The sequence below is a fragment of the Panthera pardus genome, unplaced genomic scaffold, assembly GCF_024362965.1.
Source record: "Panthera pardus isolate Hobbes unplaced genomic scaffold, ASM2436296v1 HiC_scaffold_6, whole genome shotgun sequence".
NCBI classification, from domain to species: domain Eukaryota; kingdom Metazoa; phylum Chordata; class Mammalia; order Carnivora; family Felidae; genus Panthera; species Panthera pardus.
The window spans coordinates 112,318,805-112,340,376 of NW_026526991.1; the positions used below are offsets into that span (position 1 = coordinate 112,318,805).

The 21,572-nt window shown below is 35.3% G+C and overlaps 1 protein-coding gene across 1 annotated transcript in view; it reads left to right on the forward strand.

The window, feature by feature from the left end:
* KIF5B (kinesin family member 5B) overlaps positions 1-21,572 on the forward strand; it is a 48,934-nt gene that overhangs the window by 19,346 nt on the left and 8,016 nt on the right. Inside the window, exons 8-23 of the mRNA XM_053894657.1 lie at positions 48-172; positions 1,272-1,376; positions 1,679-1,824; positions 2,525-2,673; positions 3,117-3,310; positions 6,932-7,000; positions 9,138-9,344; positions 12,080-12,223; positions 16,566-16,754; positions 17,288-17,405; positions 17,937-18,002; positions 18,099-18,204; positions 18,965-19,066; positions 20,428-20,488; positions 20,600-20,671; positions 20,844-20,948. Coding sequence (XP_053750632.1) covers positions 48-172; positions 1,272-1,376; positions 1,679-1,824; positions 2,525-2,673; positions 3,117-3,310; positions 6,932-7,000; positions 9,138-9,344; positions 12,080-12,223; positions 16,566-16,754; positions 17,288-17,405; positions 17,937-18,002; positions 18,099-18,204; positions 18,965-19,066; positions 20,428-20,488; positions 20,600-20,671; positions 20,844-20,948 — 1,958 coding nt within the window. The remainder of the gene's footprint in view (positions 1-47; positions 173-1,271; positions 1,377-1,678; positions 1,825-2,524; positions 2,674-3,116; positions 3,311-6,931; positions 7,001-9,137; positions 9,345-12,079; positions 12,224-16,565; positions 16,755-17,287; positions 17,406-17,936; positions 18,003-18,098; positions 18,205-18,964; positions 19,067-20,427; positions 20,489-20,599; positions 20,672-20,843; positions 20,949-21,572) is intronic.

Here is a 21,572-nt window from a genome sequence, read left to right on the forward strand (position 1 = left end):
AGGGAAAGCCATGTTTGTTTATAGTTGTTTGTGTAATTTCATTGCAGATATGAATGAACATAGCTCTAGGAGTCACAGTATATTTCTTATTAATGTAAAACAAGAGAACACGCAAACGGAACAAAAGCTGAGTGGAAAACTTTATCTGGTTGATTTAGCTGGTAGTGAAAAGGTAAAATCTTTATATTCTGGTAGATATTTAAGCATTTTTATAAACTTTAGCTTGAATTTGGACTTAGGCATTATTCATTGTTAACATCTTGAAAACTTATCAAATTGGATTTGGTAGTATTTTTGAGAGTTTAAAAGCACTGATGCATTGCCAATGACTACTTAAACTGAAAAATCAGTTGCAAGTTACTATCATTTGTGCCATAGTCCAGTTCAACCAATAGGTGTTACCTTTTACTTAGGGTATATGTTTTTATTGAGAATTAGTTCAGCATATATTGTTATCAATTTTATTAGTTATTCTTTTCCTAATTTTGGTATCTATTTTATCCATATTGGCAGTGGGCTCCCTGTGAAAACTGATAACTATCCATTAGTCTTTTCTGGTTTGGTTGTACCTATTTTCTTTCCTTTGGATGATTATTTAATTATTACAGACTCTACTGTGGACTATCATCTGATTATAATGTATGTGAAAATCAAAATAAGTTCAAATATTTTAATATTGATCTCTGCAACCATTTTTGCTGTTTCACTAATTTGTTTCTTCTGATTAAAATGACATACCTACTCCCTTTTACTCAAGCCTTAAACATATCCTTCAAAGCCTGTCTTTAATTTTGTGAATTCTGAGAGGCTGTTTCTTCAGCCGACATTGCTAGTCTACTATTTTATCCTATCTTTAACATATGTATTTTATATCTTTTTTAAAAGCAGGTTTGCTTATATATTTAAATTCAGTACATAACAGAATATCAACCTTATGATTTAGCAAATTTTAAAAGGTTCCTCTTTAATGGAGCAAAGGGGATTAACAAATAGTAAATTGGAAATGTACCTGAAAATTTGTTATTTTCAAGAGCACAAACTAAAAATAAAATTTGGGATCTCCTTAATCACATTCTTGTCATGGACCTACACTTGTCAGAAGACCAATACTCAAGTAGTGATAGCTTAGAGTAAATAATTGACAAAATCATGAAGCTTTTCATTTTGTTGTTTGCTGGTTATTGATGACCTCTGAACTTTTTAGAAAATTCAAAGAAAATAATTCTTAAACTTACAGTTTTGTTTTCATTCTTTTGAAATCTTATGCATAGGTTAGTAAAACTGGAGCTGAAGGTGCTGTGCTGGATGAAGCTAAGAACATCAACAAGTCACTTTCTGCTCTTGGAAATGTCATTTCTGCTTTGGCAGAGGGAAGTGTGAGTACACACGTCTTCTCTTTCCCTATGGTTATCTTATGGGGAATTACTTAAATATCAATGTATGTATATGCACGGATGTTTGTGGGGCCAGGGTGGAGCGGGCATCTGGTGTTTTTAAGTCAGTATGTGTAAATTAGTTGTCTTTAGGAATTTATAGTAGTATGTATGTTCCAGTTCCCATCATAATATTATCAGTTAAAATAGCCAAAATCCCTTTGTAATTTACTTAGAGTATTTATAAACAGATTTTATTCTGTAGAAACCCATTGGTCTTTGTTTCTTTTGTTTTTGTATCGTAGACGTATGTTCCATATCGCGATAGTAAAATGACAAGAATTCTTCAAGATTCATTAGGTGGGAACTGTAGAACCACTATCGTAATTTGCTGCTCTCCATCATCGTACAATGAATCTGAAACAAAATCTACACTCCTGTTTGGTCAAAGGTTTGTTGTTAAGAAAATACAAAGTCTAAGTGTAGATAGGTCTTTTGTTTATTAAGTCTAGGAAAATATAGGTAGATATTCAAATCAGTGCATATTGATAATATGACACAACTTTTTAATTGAGAGATAATACAAGCAAGGTCCATTTTTAAAACTGCTTAGATTTGAATTAAGTTTTAGTACATATTGAAATCAAATGTTAAATTCAGTCAAATTTATAGGAGAAGCTTTAAACATTAAAGAAAATAAATATTTGAGTCAGATAACAGAAAAGCTTGACAAATCTAATTCTGTGTTAGTCTGTTGACAGGTTCAAATAATGAGATAATATGAATTGGTTAACCTAGGAAAGTCAGTAGTGATGATTTTATTTTTGACCTTCAGCAATAATTTTTTTTTATTCAGCCTTGCAAAAGAATTAGGAAAATATGGGCCCTTTTTTTTTTTATCCTCCTCTGGTGGTTAATTTTTTTTGTCTTTAAGCTATTCACAGATTTGGGGACTGACCCAAATTTATTTAGCTTGTTGAAGAAGCACTGTAGTAATTATGGGTCTTTGTATTTAGTCTAAAGATAATTAAACAGTCAAATTACTCAGCCATATATGCCATACATATATATATAAAAAACAGAGATCTATAGATAGTAATTGAAAATAGTTAATTTTAGTCACACTTTTTTCCTGCAATTACTTCTTTTAGGGCCAAAACAATTAAGAACACAGTTTGTGTAAATGTAGAATTAACTGCAGAACAGTGGAAAAAGAAGTATGAAAGAGAAAAGGAAAAAAATAAGACCCTGCGGAACACCATTCAATGGCTTGAAAATGAACTCAACCGGTGGCGTAATGGTAATAATTTATAAAATCTGTCATTTTGAGTTTGTTGAATATGAATGTAAAACTATTTTATAAATTTGAGACTGACACGAATATAAATAAAAATAGCAAAGCGTATCCATTTTTATTTTTTAAGCATTAGAGATCATCAAATAAAAATGACTAGTCTTTTAAATTCTGATTTTACCTGAAATAATAAATAGAGGCATAAAGGCCATCTTGGGAGCTATAGCAATCAAGGCACAGATGGCAAGTTTCCTAGATTAGGGTGGCAGCAATAAGAATTACAAGATTTGGTGACTGGATTTAGAAGATGGGGGTGAGTGAAAAGTAATTGTAGTTTTTTAAATCTCAGACTGAGCAGATAAAGTTGGTGAGAGCTGCTGAAATTGAATAAAATTGTCATTAGTTTTAGACAGGTGGATGTTTATTAACTATCTGTTGTCTTATTTTAGGAGAGACAGTGCCTATTGATGAACAGTTTGACAAAGAGAAAGCCAACTTGGAAGCTTTTGCAGTGGATAAGGATATTACCATCACCAATGATAAACCCGCAGCTACGATTGGAGTTACTGGAAACTTTACTGATGCTGAGAGAAGAAAGTGTGAGGAAGAAATTGCTAAATTGTACAAACAACTTGATGACAAGGTATGTATTATTCACATTCTATTTTGTTTTAGAATGTTATGACATACAAGTATTTTTATTATCTAATTTTAATATTGTGGGTCCAGGTGACCTGTGTATACATCTTTCCTTGATTTGTTAACCTTTTGAAAATCGTAAAGTTGACGCTCAGACAACACTGGTTTGAACTGCATGGGTCCACTTAGATGTGGGTTTTTTTGATACAGTACAGTAATATAAATGTATTTTCTTTATGATTTTAATAACATTTTCTTTAAATACTATATATAATACATATAACATAAAAAATATGTTAATTGTCTATATTATTGGTAAACCTTGTATTCAACAGCAGACTACCAATAGTTTAAGTTTTGGGGAAGTCGGAGGTTACATGTGGATCTTCAACTCCATAGAGGGGTCAGCACCCCTAACCCTTGTATTGTTTGAGGGTCATCTGTTTTAATAAAAAATATAAAATCACAATTTCTGTTTCTGTGCAGAAACTATGTATGAGACCTAATTTTTTCCCCCTCTTCTTTAATTTTCTGAAGGAAATTGAACATTGGGTCATTGGAGAGCCTTAATGAAATGATCTCTTAGAATCAGGGGTCTAAGGACTCAATAATAAAGGTGATGCAAGAGATTAGAGAGGGAACAGAATAAAGTGGTAATAGTGTTTTCCTGCTTTGATTATATCCATTAGAAGTGTGAAGAATAACAAATTACAAAGCAAATAGGAAAGGGAAAACGAGAACAGTGAAGAGACTAGAAGAAAGTAGTTCTGGTTTTGTTTTTAGGTGGAATTTTATATGTGTTGTAGGCAGATATGGCAAGTTTGAAGTAGCTGAATGGCCTTTCTATCTATCTTTCCTTCTTTCTTATTTAAATTCAAGTTAGTTAACATATAGTATAGTCTTGGTTTAGGAGTAAAACCCAATGATTCATCACTTAATATAACACCTGATGCTTATCCCAACAAGTGCCCTGCTTAATGCCCATCACCCATTTAACCCATCCACCTCCCCTCCAACAGCCTTCTGTTTGTTCTGTGTTTCAGAGTCTCTTATGGCTTTCCTCCCTCTCTGTTTTTATCTATTTTTCTTTCCCTTCCCCTGTGTTCCTCTGTTGAGTTTGTCAGATTCCACATACGAGTGAAATCATAAATCTGTCTATCTCTGACTGATGGATTTTGCTTAGCATAATATCCTCCAGTCCTATCCAGTGTGATGCAAATGGCAAAATTTCATTCTTTTTCATCACCAAGTAGTATTCCATTGTGTGTGTGTGTGTGTGTGTGTGTGTGTGTGTGTGTGTGTGTGTGTACCACATCTTTATCCATTCATCAGTTGGTGAACATTTGGGCTCTTTCCATAATTTGACTATTGTTGATAGTACTGCTGTAAACATGGGGGTGTGGAGGTGTATGTGCTCCTTCGAATCAGCATTTTTGTATCCTTTGGATAAATTCTAAGCAGTGCAATTGTTTGGTTGTAGAGTAGTTGTATTTTTACTTTTTTGAAGAACCTCCATACTGTTTTCCAGAGTGGCTGCACCAGTTTGCATTTCGACCGACAGTGCAAAAGGGTTCCCCTTTCTCTACATCCTTGCCAACATCTGTTGTTTCCTGAGTTGTTAATTTTAGCCACTCTGACTGTTGAGGTGGTATCTCAGTGTGGTTTGGATTTGTATTTCCCTGATGATCAGTGATGTTGAGCATCTTTTCGTGTGTTTCTTAGCCATCTCCATGTCTGCTTTGGGAAAATGTCTATTCATATCTTCTGCCCATTTCTTCCCTGGATTATTTGTATTTTGAGTGTTGAGTTTGATAAGTTGTTTATAGATTTTAGATATTAACCCTTTATCCAGTGTGTCATTTGCAAATACCTTGCCTTTTAGTTTTGTTGATTATTTCCTTCACTGTGCAGAAGCTTTTTTATCTTCATGACATCCCAATAGTTCATGTTTGCTTTTATTTCCCTTGCCTCCAGAGACATGTCAGGTAAGAAGTTGCTCCGGCCGAGGTCAAAGAGGTTGTTGCCTGTTTTCTCCTGTAGGATTTTGATGGTTTCCTGTCTTACATTTATTTAGGTCTTTCATCCATTTTGAGTTTATTTTTGTGTATTGTGTAAGAAAGTGGTCCAGTTTCATTCTTTTGCATTTGCTCTCCAGTTTATCCAGCACCATTTGCTGAAGAGATTGTCTTTTTTCCATTGGATGGTCTTTCTTGTTTTGTTGAAGATTAGTTGGCCATATATTTGTGGGCCCATTTCTGGGTTCTCTGTTCCATTGGTCTGTGTTTGTTTTTGTGCCAATACCATACTGTCTTGATGACAGCTTTGTAATACAGCTTAAAGTCTGGGATTTTGATGCCTCCAGCTTTGGTTTTCTATTTCAAGGGTACTTCAGCTATTCGGGGTCTTTTCTGGTTCTATACAAATTTTAGGATTGTTTGTTCTAGCTCTGTGAAGAATGCTGGTGTTATTTTGATGGGGATTGCATTGATTGTGTCTTGCTTTGGGCAGTATTGGCATTTTAACAGTATTTGTTCTTCTTTCTGTGAGTGTGGAAAATAGTTTTCAGTGTACAGATCTTTTACCTCTATGGTTAGGTTTATTCCTAAGTATTTTACGGTTTTTCGTGCAGTTGTAAATGGGATTGATTTCTTGATAGCTCTTTGCTGCTGCTTCATTATTGGTGTATAGAAATGCACCAGATTTTCTATATATTGGTTTTATATCCTGTGACTGCTGAATTTGTGTATCAACTCTAGCAGTTTTTTGGTGGAGTCTTTCAGGTTTTCCATGTAGACTATCATGTCCTCTGTGAAGAGTAAGAGTTCGACTTCTTCCTTGCCAATTTGGATACCTTTTGTTCTTTTTGGTGTCTGATTGCTGAGGCTAGGACTTCCAGTACTGTGTTGAACAACACTGCTGAGAGTGGGCACCCCTGTTGTGTTCCTGATCTTAGGGGGAAAGCTCTTAGTTTTTCCCCATTGAGAATGCTATTAGCTATGGGCCTTTCATATGTGGCTCTTATGATGTTAAAGTATGTTCCTTCTTCCCCTATTCTTTTGAGAGTTTTTATCAAGATGGTGTATTTTGTCAAATGCTTTTTCTGCATCTGTGGAAAGGATCATATGGTTCTTATCCTTATTTTTTATCACATTGATTGATTTGAGAATACTGAACCAACCCTGCAGCCCAGAAATAAATCCCACTTGATCACGGTGAATAATCTTTTGATGTACAGTTGAGTCCGATTTGCTAATATCTTGTTGAGAATTTTTGCATCCATGTTCATCAGTGATGCTGGCCCGTAATTCTCCTTTTTAGTGAATGGCCATTATTTTCAATAATAAATTTAAACGTGTTTATTATTTTTTAGCATTTAAAGTATTTAATGAATAACTTGTATAAGCTTAAGCTTTTTTAATTGCATGGTAAGTGTTATAATTATTAATTGAAAGACATTCCATCTCTTTCAGCATTTTTTTAGGAGATTGAAATAAGCAATGTTGGACTTGGAGAAACAGTTTTAAAATACCTTGATTGGGGGAATAGTAACCTTATAATTCGTATTAGAAAATAATTAGAATCAGATTGTGAGCTACTTTGTTAACTTGGTACTTTAAAATTCTAGGATGAAGAAATTAATCAACAGAGCCAGTTGGTAGAGAAACTAAAGACACAAATGTTGGATCAAGAAGAGGTAAGTTGAATACTTTACATATTGCTTTCAGGAGAGCTTTATAATTTGTCATTATTATTTGAACATAAAAGATGAACCTACAGATCTCAAAATATACTAGAGTCCATTTAAAAATGTTTTGAATGTGACTGGTTCTCTGTGGGTTGTGCTCTCTGTGCTGTCATATGGGTTGAAGCAAAGATTGATTTCCTCTTAAAGTATTTGTTTTTTATTATTTTTTTTTAATGTTTATTTTTGAAAAAGAGAGAGACACAGTGTGAGGGGGGAGGGGCAGAGAGAGAGGGAGACACAGAATCTGAAGCAGGTTCCAGGCTCCAAGCTGTCAGCACAGAGCCCAACGCAGGTCTCGAATTTGTGAACCTTGAGATCATGACCTGAGCTGAAATTGGACACTTAACCAACTGAGCCACCCAGACACCCCTAGGAATATGTTTTTTGTTTTTTGGTTTTTTTAAGTTAGAGTTCTAACTGGAGGGGAGAAGATAACAGTTTTCAGTATTATTCTTTAACATATTTCTAATGGACTTTTTAACTCTGTCTTCTTTTCTTGCTTAAAATATGGTGCTGTTTTATCTCCTTATTCTCCCCAAAACATTTCTTACTGATTCTTGAGAAAGACTTACTACACTGGACTGGGATAACTTCAGACTCTCCTTCCCTTCATGGAAAGTATTTCCCCAAGGAAATGAAGGAAAGAATATAAAAAAACAGCATGTTTTATTATCAGTCACTTAAACACACAGAGTTTAAAGGGATGATTAAAGAAGGAAAATACTGATTTCTGAATTACTTTGACCTGTCTTTAATAATTGCATAATTTGAGGTATGACTTATTGTGGGAATGAGAATATCAGTGAATGAAATCCTTTGGGACTCCTCTCTCACCATGTCTACCCTCATTGAACCCATTCATTTCTGCCTTCTTTCAAGTTTCTCTTCTCTAGTTTGTCACCTAGTTTGGACCGTCAATTTATCTTACCTGGGAGAGCAGGGGGATAATTGAAAAATGGTACATCATGTAAGGTTTGTTTTGGAAATGTGGGGAAAAACTGTATAGCTTCAATAAGGAAAAGATAGCCACTGTCTACCAACTTAATCCTGGTCACGTCATCTTTGCACTTACTTAAATTATAGCATGTTTTCTCAAAAGGGGCGCTAGTAATTTGCATAATTTTTCATTATATTATTCTGTTTTGTATGTTATAGGACATTTAGTACCCCTGGTCCCTACTTCTAAGTGCCATTAGCATTCTGCCCCATTAGAAATACTCCTACACATTTCCAAATACCCCTTCTTTAAAGCCACTGACCCTGGATGATTACAGTGTTCTCCAGTCTAGTGTCTTGATTTCTCTCCAGTTCAAATTTTATTTGTTGATACTAAATTTTCCTGGGGCATAATTTAGGTGTCACCCCTGGTTGCCCAAAGAAAATCTGAAATCTTCTAAACATCAACTAATTTCCTTGTTTTTCTATGCTCACCATTCATGAATCTAATATGCCTGTTCTTTTCTATTACATTCATTTACACATGACTAAGATACCTATTCTAGGGGCATCTGGGTGGCTCAGTGGGTTAAACCTACAACTTCGGCTCAGGTCATGATCTCACGGTTCGTGAGTTCGAGCTCCATGTCTGGTTCTGTGTCGACAGCTTAGAGCCTGGAGCCTGCTTCAGTTTGTGTCTCCTTCTCTCTCTGCCGCTCCCTCACTTGCATGCACATGCACGCTTTCAAAAAATAAACATTAAAAAAAAAGTTTTTAAATGCCTGTTCTAGCCTCCTTCTTCGTGAATAACCTACAGAAATACCTACCCTCCTGTTTTAAATACTACCAAGTACTTTGTTATGTGTTATGTCCTGTTGCCTCTTTTATGGCTCTTACTTAACATTCTATCTTATGCGTTTATTTATGTACCTGTGTTTCTTCTACTAGATTCCTCAAAGACAGAGTCATTATTTGATTTCCTTGCTGTCTCCCACAGTGTCTAGCACATTGCCTGCACATAGTAGTTAGTAAATCTGTTAAATGAATAAATACTAACAGCTAATTGCATCCATATTTTATTCACTGTATATAGCATATGATGAAGCAAATAGATTTTTTTAAACCTGTATACTTTTACTCTTTCATGTAGCTTCTGGCATCGACCAGAAGAGATCAAGATAATATGCAAGCTGAACTGAATCGCCTTCAAGCAGAAAATGATGCCTCTAAAGAAGAAGTAAAAGAAGTTTTACAAGCCTTAGAGGAGCTTGCTGTCAATTATGATCAGAAGTCTCAGGAAGTCGAAGATAAAACTAAGGAATATGAATTGCTTAGTGATGAACTAAACCAGAAATCGGTAAACTATGATTTTGTTTTGTTAATACTTTATTATTATTTTTTTAATGCTTGTTATTTTGAGAGTGAGAAAACATGCATGCGTGGGAAGGGTGGGGGAAGAGAGAGTGAGAGAGAGAGAGAGAGAGAGAGAGAGAGAGAGAGAGAGAATAAATCCCAAGTAGGCTCCACACTGTAGCACGGAGCCCGGCATGGGGGCCAGTCTCAAGAACCATGAGATCATGACCTGAGCCGAAATAAAGAGTCAGATGCTTAACCAGCTGAGTCTCCCAGGCGCCCCTAATACAAGTATTCTTAATTGAAATTATCTCAGTAACTTATTTCTATGTAAGCCCAGGACTGGTGGTATCAATTCATAAGGAATTCCAGGTCTCAACTTCACTTCCTCCTTTATATGAAGCCTTAGAGGTAAAGGAAGAAGGCTGTTTTTTTAGTTCCTGAAAGTCTATTAATGGGTAATTAAAATGCCATTTTAAGACTTGCTGACTATTCTTAATATTCTGATGTTAAAGGGGAAATAAGTTAGCTTCTAGTTGCTAGAATAACTTCTAGTAAAGTTATTAGATGATTGTTCAAACTGTAAATTGAGAAAAAGAAAAATATATAACTTCATATAATTTGGGTTTTGTTCACTGTTACATTCCCAGCCCCTGGAGCAGAGCCCACCTGGCACATCTTCCTTGTGATTCCACAGTAGATAAGAATCTTTGTTTGTCATCATTGCTATAGAACAGGATTTGCCACCCTCCTGGAGTGATGCTGAAGATAATAGATAGCTGTGATAATGACTGCTATACTTCCAGCATCACCGTGGATGAGCTTTCTCATTAAGGATTTATTATTGCTAATGCTAACTTCTTGTCTAGAAACCACATCTAGAGTTGGACTCAGGATCAGTGTTCACTGCTTACTTCCCTGTCCATGTTCATCTATCTAAAGGAGCGCAGTCAACACTATTTCTAAAGTTTTCATACCCCTGATAAATTCATTTTCCCTTTCTAATCTCCAAAGTTAAGCTGGAAGTTACAATTTCACAGCATGGAAACCAAGGTGCCTTTATAGCTCTTATTGAGTTGCATTATTAGCAAACCTAATTACCGTTTGGAAGAGCAGTAGGAATTTCTTACATCTCTATAAGCTGTAAGTTGGTCTTTGGTCACCTATTTCAGTCTTTAAGACATTTGTGTCTGTGTCCCAGTTACGAAGCTGAATCTGTCAGCACTGTATTGGTAATAGGAGTTAGAAACCTTATAGCATTCTGCATCTTTGTATATGCATACAATATTCCTGCTCAGTTGTTAGAGAAAATACCTGGTGATTTAGACATTAAAGCTTACTACCTGGGGCTCCTGGGTGGCTCAGTCAGTTGAGCGACCGACTTCGGCTCAGGTCATGGTCTCACGGTTTGTGAGTTCAAGCCCCACGTCAGGCTCTGTGCTCACAGGTCAGAGCCTGGAGCCTGCTTCTGATTCTGTGTGTGTGTCTCTCTCTCTCTCTGCCCCTCCCCCCACACATGCTTTCTCTCTGTCTCAGAAATAAATAAACATTAAAAAAATTAAAAAATAGGGGCGCCTGGGTGGCGCAGTCGGTTGAGCGTCCGACTTCAGCCAGGTCACGATCTCGCGGTCTGTGAGTTCGAGCCCCGCGTCAGGCTCTGGGCTGATGGCTCGGAGCCTGGAGCCTGTTTCCGATTCTGTGTCTCCCTCTCTCTCTGCCCCTCCCCCGTTCATGCTCTGTCTCTCTCTGTCCCAAAAATAAATAAAAAACGTTGAAAAAAAAATTTAAAAAAAAAAAAAAAAAAAAATTAAAAAATAAAGCATATTACCTTATGAGAAAGATACCTGGTATTTTATATTAAATTTGGTGAGTACACTACTGATATTCAGAAACTTAAGGAAATGACCATAAGAAACAAAAAACTGAAATGATGGCATCTTTACTCATTTATTTTTAGTGCAACTTACTTTTAGTCAGTATCTGACTTGTGCTATAATGATTAGTTTTAAAGTGGCCAAAATGGTTGGACTTTTCAAAGCTGTGGTGACTTTCTTGTTGATAAACTAGCTATTATTTTAAACTTAAAGTAATTAAATTCAGTAATACTATTTTATCACTATCTCCTAAATAACTTTATATCATGTAGTAGTAGTAATTATCAGGTGGATTCTTTCCAGTGACTGTGTATGTAGAAAGTATATAAAGAAAACCTACAGACCATCTAGAAAATTCAGTTCTAACATTAATTTGCTCAGACTCTGTTTCCAAATATAAGCTATACTGTGGAAGTAAAAGAAAATTCAATCTAATTAATATGGAAATTTCCCATTTCTAGGCAGAAAATATTACCCAGTCTCAAAAATTAGTGAAATGATACAAACTACCTGCTCGTAATGGAGCATAATATGGCTATTTTATGTAGTCTATTAGGTCTGAAATATTTTGTAAGTTTGAACTGAGAGCTGTCCCAGAACTCAGTAGAATAGTTAGTTCAAAAAACTGAAAGTAGAGGGGCACCTGGCTGGCTCAGCTGGTGGAGTGTGTGACTCTCGATCTCATTGTTGTGAGTTCGAGCCTCACGTTGGGCGTAGAGAATACTTAAAATTAAAGTCTTAAAAAAAGTCGGAACTAGAAAATAATGCTTTTGTAAGTACCGGGTGAAAACTTGGGATGTGTCAATATTTGAAGTAATATTTCATTGAATAGATTTAACTGTGTCTTTTGTTTGGATTATGTTAGGCAACTTTAGCAAGTATAGATGCTGAACTTCAGAAACTTAAGGAAATGACCAACCACCAAAAAAAACGAGCAGCTGAGATGATGGCATCTTTACTAAAAGACCTTGCAGAAATAGGAATTGCTGTAGGAAATAATGATGTAAAGGTAAGTAATAATAACCAAATATTAAGCATAATTATTTGTACACCACTCATACTTATGTTTACTACTAACTTTTTGCAAATTTCTTTTCATACCCATTATCTCATGCACAACAGCAATGCATAGTAGATGGTAATAGGTGAGAAAAGAATAAGGGGCACTCAGAAAGTGTATTCAGTAAGTATTTGGACCCCATGTTTGGTTCTTTACTATGTATGTTTGCATTTAGGAATTATGTTAGTTACAGTACTTGAAAGTATGTCACTGGGACAACAGTGAAGATTAGCTCAGGGAGTAAACTTGTAAATGAATTGGCCTGTGGTTTGTTTTAAATGTTTGAAAAGATAAAAGATGGATATGCTTATTAATTTTTTTAGGTTTTATTATAAAAAATTTTAAACAGTAGAGAGAATAATACTGTGAACCTCAGAGTTATTATCAAAAATTTGCCACACCTATTTTATTTATGCCTTTTTTCTGATAATCTTTTTTAGGGTACTAACATTGGTTATGTTAGCACTAGGCATGTGGTAAAAAAAAAAACGTTTAGTGACCTGGTTTTAAAACTTAGAGCAGAAAAGCACACTAGGACTCTTAGCTGCAAGCACATGCACATAATATGCAAGATTTGTATGTTGCGCTAGGTATTTGTTTGGATTTTATCTTCTTGATTAAAGCTTAATTTTGTAACAAAGAGAACAAACTAGGGTTGATAGTGACAGCCTACTAAGAATAAGAAGCCCAGTTTAACAAGAGCTTGAAATGAGTAAGTTTGCAATATGGAACACACATTCCTTTTGTCAATTGTTATTCAAATTTGCTGTTTGTTGATGGAGGCAGGGATTCATTCTCCTCATATATTATTGGTTAACATTGTCACGCCATTGAAACAGAGGAAAAATGTTATTGTTAAATACTGGATGACTTGACTTGTTCTCTCTCTTCACTCGCTTGTCTTTTCACTCACTTCATCACTCGCTTCTGTCATTCATTAGGGTGGTCTAATGTGAGATGATAGAGCTGTGGGAATCTTTTGGGATGGAAAAGTAAATTTACTTAATATCACTAAACACTAGAATGGTGTTCAAATTTTGCTTTGTAGATTTGCAGCTTCTTTTTAGAAAAATCTTCCCATTTTGTGTTCAACTAATCTTACATGAAAAGGTGGTAAAGATAGGGAAAATAAGAGTAGAAATTTCAGCTTATGTTCAGTGGTAGAGCCAGTGATAGAATACAGGTTCCCTTACTCCCAGACTGCTTTTTTCACTATACCATTATAGCATTTTGAAAACAAGTCAGCCTTGCAAATAGCTTCTTTTTTTTTTTAATGTATGGATTCTCAATATTTTTGTCAGTTGTATGTAATTCTTTTCCTCTTAACATCACCAGTAAGTACTGCTTGTGTTTTTTACGTTATGGTTCACTCATGTTGTACAATTTTGTGCATTTTGACAACACATAATTCAGATCCACCATTACAATATAATAATGTAGATTACCTAACAAATCCCTTGTGCTTTTTACCCTATTCATGCCTCAGCCCTGAACCTCTAGCAGCCAGTGATCTTTTCACTATGTGTGCAGTTTTGCTGTTTCCAAAATATCACATAGTTGGAATTAGACAGTAAATGTCCTTTTCAAACTGGCTTATTTTTCTTAGCAATGTGCATTTAAGGTTCTTCCGTGTCGTTTTGTGACGTGATAGCTCATTTCTTATATCACCAAATATTCCATTGTATAGATGTACTAGTTTGTTTATCCATTCATCTGTTGAGGGCCATCTTGGTTACTTCCAGTCTTTGGCACTTATACATAAAGCTGCTATAAACTTGTGTACACGTTTTCCTGTGGGCATAATTTTTCAATTCAGTTGGGTAATACCTAGGAGCATGATTGCTAGATCATATGTTAAGATAGTGTTAGCTTTGTAAGAGACTCCTAAGGTGGCTACAGCATTTTGTATTCCAACCAGCAGTGAGTGAGAGTTCTTGTTACTTCACACCCTCACAAGTATTGGTGTCACAAGTATTGGTTTTTTGGTTTGAGATGTATAGTGTTGTTTTAATTTGCATTTGGGATGTTTTCTTATCTTGAGTTCTTTGTATATTTTGGGTAACAGTCCTTTATCAGATATGTGTTTTGCAAATATTTCTCCAAGTCTGGCTTTATCTTTTCATTCCCTTTAATTTTAATGACGTTCAACTTGAAAATTTTTTCTTTCAGGATTGTGTTTCTGGTATTGTATCTAAAAACTCATCTCCAAACCCAAGGTCATCTAGATTTTCTCCTATGTTCTAGAGGTTTTTTGGTTTTATACTTACATTTAGGTCTATGATCCATTTAGAATTAATTTTTCTGTGAGATAAAAAGGGTCTGTCCAGCTTCATTGTATTACATGTGGATGGATAGTTTTTCTAGGACTGAGTCTTGAAGATCTATCTCCAGGTTACCTGGGTGGCTCATTCGGTTAAGTATCTGACTCTTGATTTTGGCTCAGGTCATGATCTTATGGTCTAGAGATGTGGGCTCTGCACTGAGTGTGGAGCCTGCTTAAGATTATCTCTCTCTCACGCGTGTGTGTGCATTTGTTCTCTTGTGTTCTCACTGTCGCTCTTAAAAAAAAATCTCCATTGAATTGCCTTTGCCCCTTTGTCAGAGATCAATTGACTGTATTTGTGTGTGTCTATTCCTGGGCTCTCTTCTGTTTTAGTTACCTGTCCTTTTGTCAGTACCCCCACCATCTTGATTACTGTAGCTTTAGTAAGTCTTTAGGTTAGGTAGTGTCAGTTCTTTGATTTTGTTGTTCTTTAGTGTTGTGTTGGCAATTCAAGGTCTTTTGCCTTTCCCTTTAAACTTTAGAGTCAAATTTGTTGATAGCCATAAAATAACTTGCAGGAATTTTGATGAAGATTATGTTAAATCTATAGATCAAGTTAGGAAGAATGGACATCTTGAGTCTTTCTTTCCATGAATATAGAATATCTTCCATTTATTCAGTTCTACATTGATTTCTTTTGTCCTATTGATTTTATACCTATTCTATTACATTTATGCCTAAATAATTCTTTTTTTCTTTTTATTACAATGTCAGTGCCACTGTGTTTTTAATTTCAAGTTCCCTTGTTCATTGCTGGTATATAGGAAAGTGACTTTGGTATGTTAATCGTGTATTCTGCAATGTTACTATGGTAGTTTATTTTAGGAGTTTTTTTTTTAAACAATCCTATCTGCAAACAAAGACAGTCTTAATTTCTTCCTTTTCAAGCTCCACTTAATTTTGACACTGAATATTGTACTGGAATTTTGTAATGAAACTTAAGGAATGTACAGTTACCACAGTTCTTTTGGTGAGCTTAAGAGTCATCTTTCCTCTGCCACCTACACATCAGTATTTGTAAAGTTTTAATTTGGACTCACATATGATTAGGAATGAAGAGGAAATCAAAAATAGAAGCAAGTGTCATCAGTTTTGTTTGTTTTTAGGTTGCATTTTTTTTTTTTTTTCTCTTGCAAGCATGTATTAACATTAAGTTTTAGAAAATAAGGAAGGCAAGGGACTCCTTGGGAGGCTCAGTTGGTTAAGTCTCTGACTTTGGCTCAGGTCATGATCTCACAGTCTGTGGGTTTGAGCCCCACGTCAGGCTCCATGCTGACAGCTCAGAGCCTGGGGCTGCTTTGGATTCTGTGTCTCCCTCTCCGCCCCTCCCCTGCTCACCCTCTGTCTCTGTCTCTTTCTCTCTCTCTCTCAAAAATGAATAAACATTAAAAACATTTTTTAAAAAAACAAAATAAGGAAGGCGAGGCGTCTGGGTGGCTCAGTTAAGCGTCTGTCTTTGGCATAGGTCATGATCTCTCAGTTCGTGGGTTTGAGCCCCGTGTGGAGTTCTGTGCTGACAGCTCGGAGCTTGGAGCCTGTTTCAGATTTTGTCTCTTTCTCTTTCTGCCCCTCCCTCCGAGTCTCATTCTCTTTCCCTCCTTCCCTCCCTCCCTCCCTCCCTCTCTGTCTCTCTCTCTCTCTCTCTCTCTCTCTCTCTCTTTTTCTCTCTCAAAAATAAATAAACGTTAGGTGTGCCTGGGTGGCTCAGTCAGTTGAGCATCTGACTTTGGTTCAGGTCATGATCTCACAGTTCATGGGTTCAAGCCCCGCATCAGGCTCTGTGCTGACTGCTTGCTTGCTTCAGAGCCTGGAGGCTGCTTTGGTTCTGTGTCTCCTTTCTTTGCCCCTCCCTTGTTCCTGCTCTCACTCTTATCTCTCAAAAATAAATAAATAAAATAAATAAATAAATAAAGCAAGCAAGCATTAAAAACCATTATTGTTTTTAATTTTTCTTTTTTCTTCTGACAGCAGCCTGAGGGAACTGGCATGATAGATGAAGAGTTCACTGTTGCAAGGCTCTACATTAGCAAAATGAAATCAGAAGTAAAAACAATGGTAAAACGCTGCAAACAGTTAGAAAGCACGCAAACTGAGAGCAACAAAAAAATGGAAGAAAATGAAAAGGAGTTAGCAGCATGCCAGCTTCGTATCTCTCAAGTATGTATTATTATAGAACAAAGTTTAAGGAAAACGACCTTCTATAGGTTATTTTGGGTAACAATTAAAAGGGTAATGCAAGTATTTTTTTCCTAGGTTCGCTGCAGTAGAGCAACATGAATGAATTTAACTGGGTTATGTTTACTGACATGTATAGAAATTTATTAGAAAGCTGTAACTGATTTGACTATTGAAGAATTCTAGGGTAGACAAAACTGCAAGATCCGTTTTCTGGCTTTGGCAACTGAATGGATGAGGTCCTTCACCAAGATAGGAATTATGTAAGGAGGGAAAGAGAGTAGTATTAGATGGAGAGAATAGTAAGAATATTATCTCATATGTCAGCTTTCAGTACCTTAATGTGCAAATGTTATAAGTTAAACAGGTGACCATTTCAATGATTAAATTCTTTATTGTTGCAATATATATTTAGATACATAGATAAAACCTTGCTTTCTGTTAACTTTATCTGTAAAATGTGTGTGTAAGATTTTTTTGCACTTCATTCATATCAGTATATTTTTTCCCAAAAGCATGAAGCCAAAATCAAATCATTGACTGAATACCTTCAAAATGTGGAGCAAAAGAAAAGACAGCTAGAGGAATCTGTCGATTCCCTCAGTGAAGAACTAGTCCAACTTCGTGCACAAGGTATTAGCTTTCAGTGTTTTATGACTTCTTGTCTATATTCTTCCCTTAGTATAATTGTAGTAAACTTATATTCAAACTGATAGAAAATAGTAGGAATATGGGTAATTTGCAATAGGAAACAAATAATACCTTTTAATGTGGCTTTGATGCATATTTTTGCAAAATTGTGTTTGAATGTGGAAGTGGTCAATCTAGGAATTTCCCACAAAGTCATGAGGTTGTATATATATGTATAAATCGTAATATAGGGGATGTGGTGGAAAGCTATCTCATTCCCTACCATTCCCTAACCCATCTATTCCAGGATTAGGCAAAGAAAATAAAAGAAACCGTAACCATAATACTAACACAGTGGATATAACTAAGAGTCAAAATGTTCTGAACTTCAAGAGCAAGATTTACTGTATGGCATTTGGATAAAGTCAAGTACTGTTAAGCAACAGATCCCTCATTAAACCTATTTGCTCCTTGGTTTATAGGAAGAACTTTAAGGCTTATTTCTTCTCCTGTTTTCTCTCTCTACCCAAACAGAGAAAGTGCATGAAATGGAAAAGGAGCACTTAAATAAAGTTCAGACTGCAAATGAAGTTAAGGCAAGTTTGATGTAGCATTAGATTCTAATGACTTGAACTTGTTATTCTTGTGTTGATTAATCTTATCTTAACATCCTTTTCCCCCAATAATTTTAGCAAGCTGTTGAACAGCAGATCCAGAGCCACAGAGAAACACATCAAAAACAAATTAGTAGTTTGAGAGATGAAGTTGAGGCAAAAGAAAAACTTATTACTGATCTTCAAGAGTAAGTAAACTTTTCTTCCCTCTAAGATATTAGAAGTAAGACAGAAAGATGGACTGTTTAGCAAGAGGCAATAATAAATTATTGATGGACAGTATGTCCATTTTAGAAACCTGCGTTTTTCATTGATACTGTCATTTTGACTTGAAGATAAAGATTTTTTTTAGTTCATGAGCATAACTTCTAAGTTCCAGATGAAATTTTTAAAAATTAACTTCCTCTTTGAAAATTTGTTAACAGAGAAAAAACTTTATTGGAAATTGTGAGGTTTAGAAGTTTTTAAGTTTTTATTTTATTTTAATTCAAGAAGTTTTTTTTAATAGTTGTTGTCATCTTAGTTTTTCTAGAAGAGGTTTTCCCTGTTTCCATAGCCATATGCATATATAGCCTAGAATTTATAGAAATTGGAGGTCTGCAACCAAATCATGATTTGAGTAAGAACCAGAGGTGACTAACAAAAAATGATAAATTTTGACATGTGGATCTTAATACCTAATTGATTTAGGGACAAGGGTTCAGGGAATTGATGAATATAGAATGAGAGTCATGATTTCAAACCAAAATATGAAAAATATTATATGACTGAAAGTAGTAGCCACGTGCTCTTCCTTTCTTTTCTCTCTACTGTGAGGACAGGATAACAGGTAGTCTTGAGTATTTCAGTGATGAGATTATAGAACTAAAGAATTTGATGAAAACATTTTAATGGTGCCATTCAGAAAACAATGCTGTTGATACTGTGTTATGTTTGTTTTTTTGTCAGCCAAAACCAGAAAATGATGTTAGAACAGGAACGTCTGAGGGTAGAGCATGAGAAATTGAAAGCTACAGATCAGGAAAAGAGCAGAAAACTACATGAACTTACGTGAGTAAATGTTTTAATTCAAGTTTAAAAATAAAAACTAGAGGGGCGCCTGGGTGGCTCAAGTCGGTTAAGTGGCTAACTTTGGCTCAGGTCATGATCTCACAGCTCATGAGTTCGAGCCCCGCATCGGGCTCTGTGCCAACAGCTCAGAGCCTGAAGCCTGCTTCGGATTCTGTGTCTCCCTCTCTCTCTGCCCCTCCCCTGCTTGCGTGCTCTCTCTCTCAAAAATAAATAAACATTAAAAAAAATAAAATAAGATGAAAACTAGAGGGATATCTGGGTGGCTCAGTTGGTTAAGTGTCTGACTATTTCAGCTCAGGTCATGATCTCATAGTTTGTAAAATCAAACTCCAAGTTAGGCTCTGTGCTGACAGCATGGAGCCTGTTTGGGATCGATCCTCTCTCTGCCCCTCTCCTGTATGCACGCTGTCTCTCAAAATAAATTTTAAAACTTAAAAACCTTTTAAAAATAACTAAATTAGAGGATTGCAGGTATTATTCTTGCTATATCCAATGAATACATTTTTCAGTTTGTATAGGTTAAAGGGTATTTTTCTTAAACCTCTGATTTGGATTGATTTATACCTTAAAACTTGGCAGTAATATACATATGTTATTGTAGTTTAGCAAAGGCAAGATACTGTATTTTTCACTCATAGTCAAGATTCAGATTTCTGTGCTACCATATTAGTTGAAGATCCATTGTAAAAATATACCTTATATGACAAGTCATTTCAAAGATTTCAGGGTCTGCCAAAAAAATTGAATTTTTGTCAGATTTGATTTTGCATAAAAGACGATTATTGTTTCAGCCTTGCCTCTTGAACAGAGGTTTTCACCATTTACTTTTTTCCTAACATACTAAAAAAATATAGTCTGTACTTATTTTTCTAGAATCTGAGCAGGTACAAAACACATGATTATAACTTTTCCTATCTTGAATTTATGAAAGACGATTTGTAAGTGGAACTGCTGTTATTAGGATGGTCACAGATCAGGATCAACTCAAGAGTTGGTTTTATAAAAACTAGCAAATCTCAACCATAATTTTGTTTAGAATAATTCTAATATAAAATACATAAAATGTTTTAGTCTTCAATAATTTATAATCTCTAATTCCCACTTAATAGGAATTATTTTGGATAAATAGCAGTGTGTTCTATGTGGCACTAAACTATCAGAACCACTCCTTATTCTTTGAATTCTGCTGCATTTTATTTCATCTCTTCTGCTATAAGAGGGGTTTTTTTCCTAATAAACTATAGATTTAGAAGGAAATTATAAGGCATAAAAATTTATTTGAAAATAAAACTATGACTTTACGAAATTCAACTTGAAAATTATGTATATTCTTCTGTTAGAGTCATGCAAGATAGACGAGAACAAGCAAGACAAGACTTGAAAGGTTTGGAAGAGACAGTGGTAAGAAAAACTTGAAAATAAATAAGATAGTGGGATGTTTAATGGGTTTCCCCTGGCTTATGACTAAAGTTAAAGACCAAATTCCAAAAACATTGCTGTTCTTAATTCAAGGCAAAAGAACTTCAGACTTTACACAACCTGCGTAAGCTCTTTGTTCAGGACTTGGCCACCAGAGTTAAAAAGGTAATAAAATAATGCTGAGGTGGGTATTTATATAAGTGGTGTTTACTATGATTATTTATGTTCATAAGTGAAATAATTTTATATTATCAAAACAATTTCTGTGTAGTTAAGGTTAGATTTTTTTTTTTAATCTTTAATGTTTTTGTAGTATTCATTGACCTTCTTTTCTTAGAGTGCCGAGATTGATTCTGATGACACTGGAGGCAGTGCTGCTCAAAAGCAGAAGATCTCCTTTCTTGAAAATAATCTTGAACAACTCACTAAAGTGCACAAACAGGTAATAGAGAGTGTATTTTCTCGTAGCTGCAAATTAAAAAAATTGAGGAGTGTTTATATATTTCAGAGCACTAAGGAATTTTCATACCCTGAGCTGTTCCATTATTTTAATCAAGCAATTATATAAATAAATCACTAGCAGTTTTTAGGGAACTTAATATTTTTAACAACCCTTTTATCAAGAGGCCATTGAAAATGGTTAGTATTATTTCTTTTCTAGGATTTTAAATCTTGTCAGTTTTTCTCAGTTATTCATGGTAATTAAGAAACATTTTTTTATAAATTTTTTTTAATGTTTATTTTTGAGAGAGAGAGAGCATGAATGGGAGAGGGGCAAAGAGAGAGGGAGACACAGAATCCTAGGCAGGCTCCAGGCTCTGAGCTATCAGCACAGAGCCTGATACGAGGCTCAAATCCATGAACTGCAAGATCATGACCTGAGCCGAAGTCAGATGCTTAACCAAGCCACCCAGGTGCCCCTTAAATTTTTTTTTGGTGTTGTATTATTTTCTTAGTGCACGAGCAGGGGAGGGGCAAAAAGAAGGAATTCCAAGCAGGCTTTTCACTGTCAGTACAGAGCCTGATGCAGGGCTCAAACTCACAAACTGTGAGATCATGACCTGAG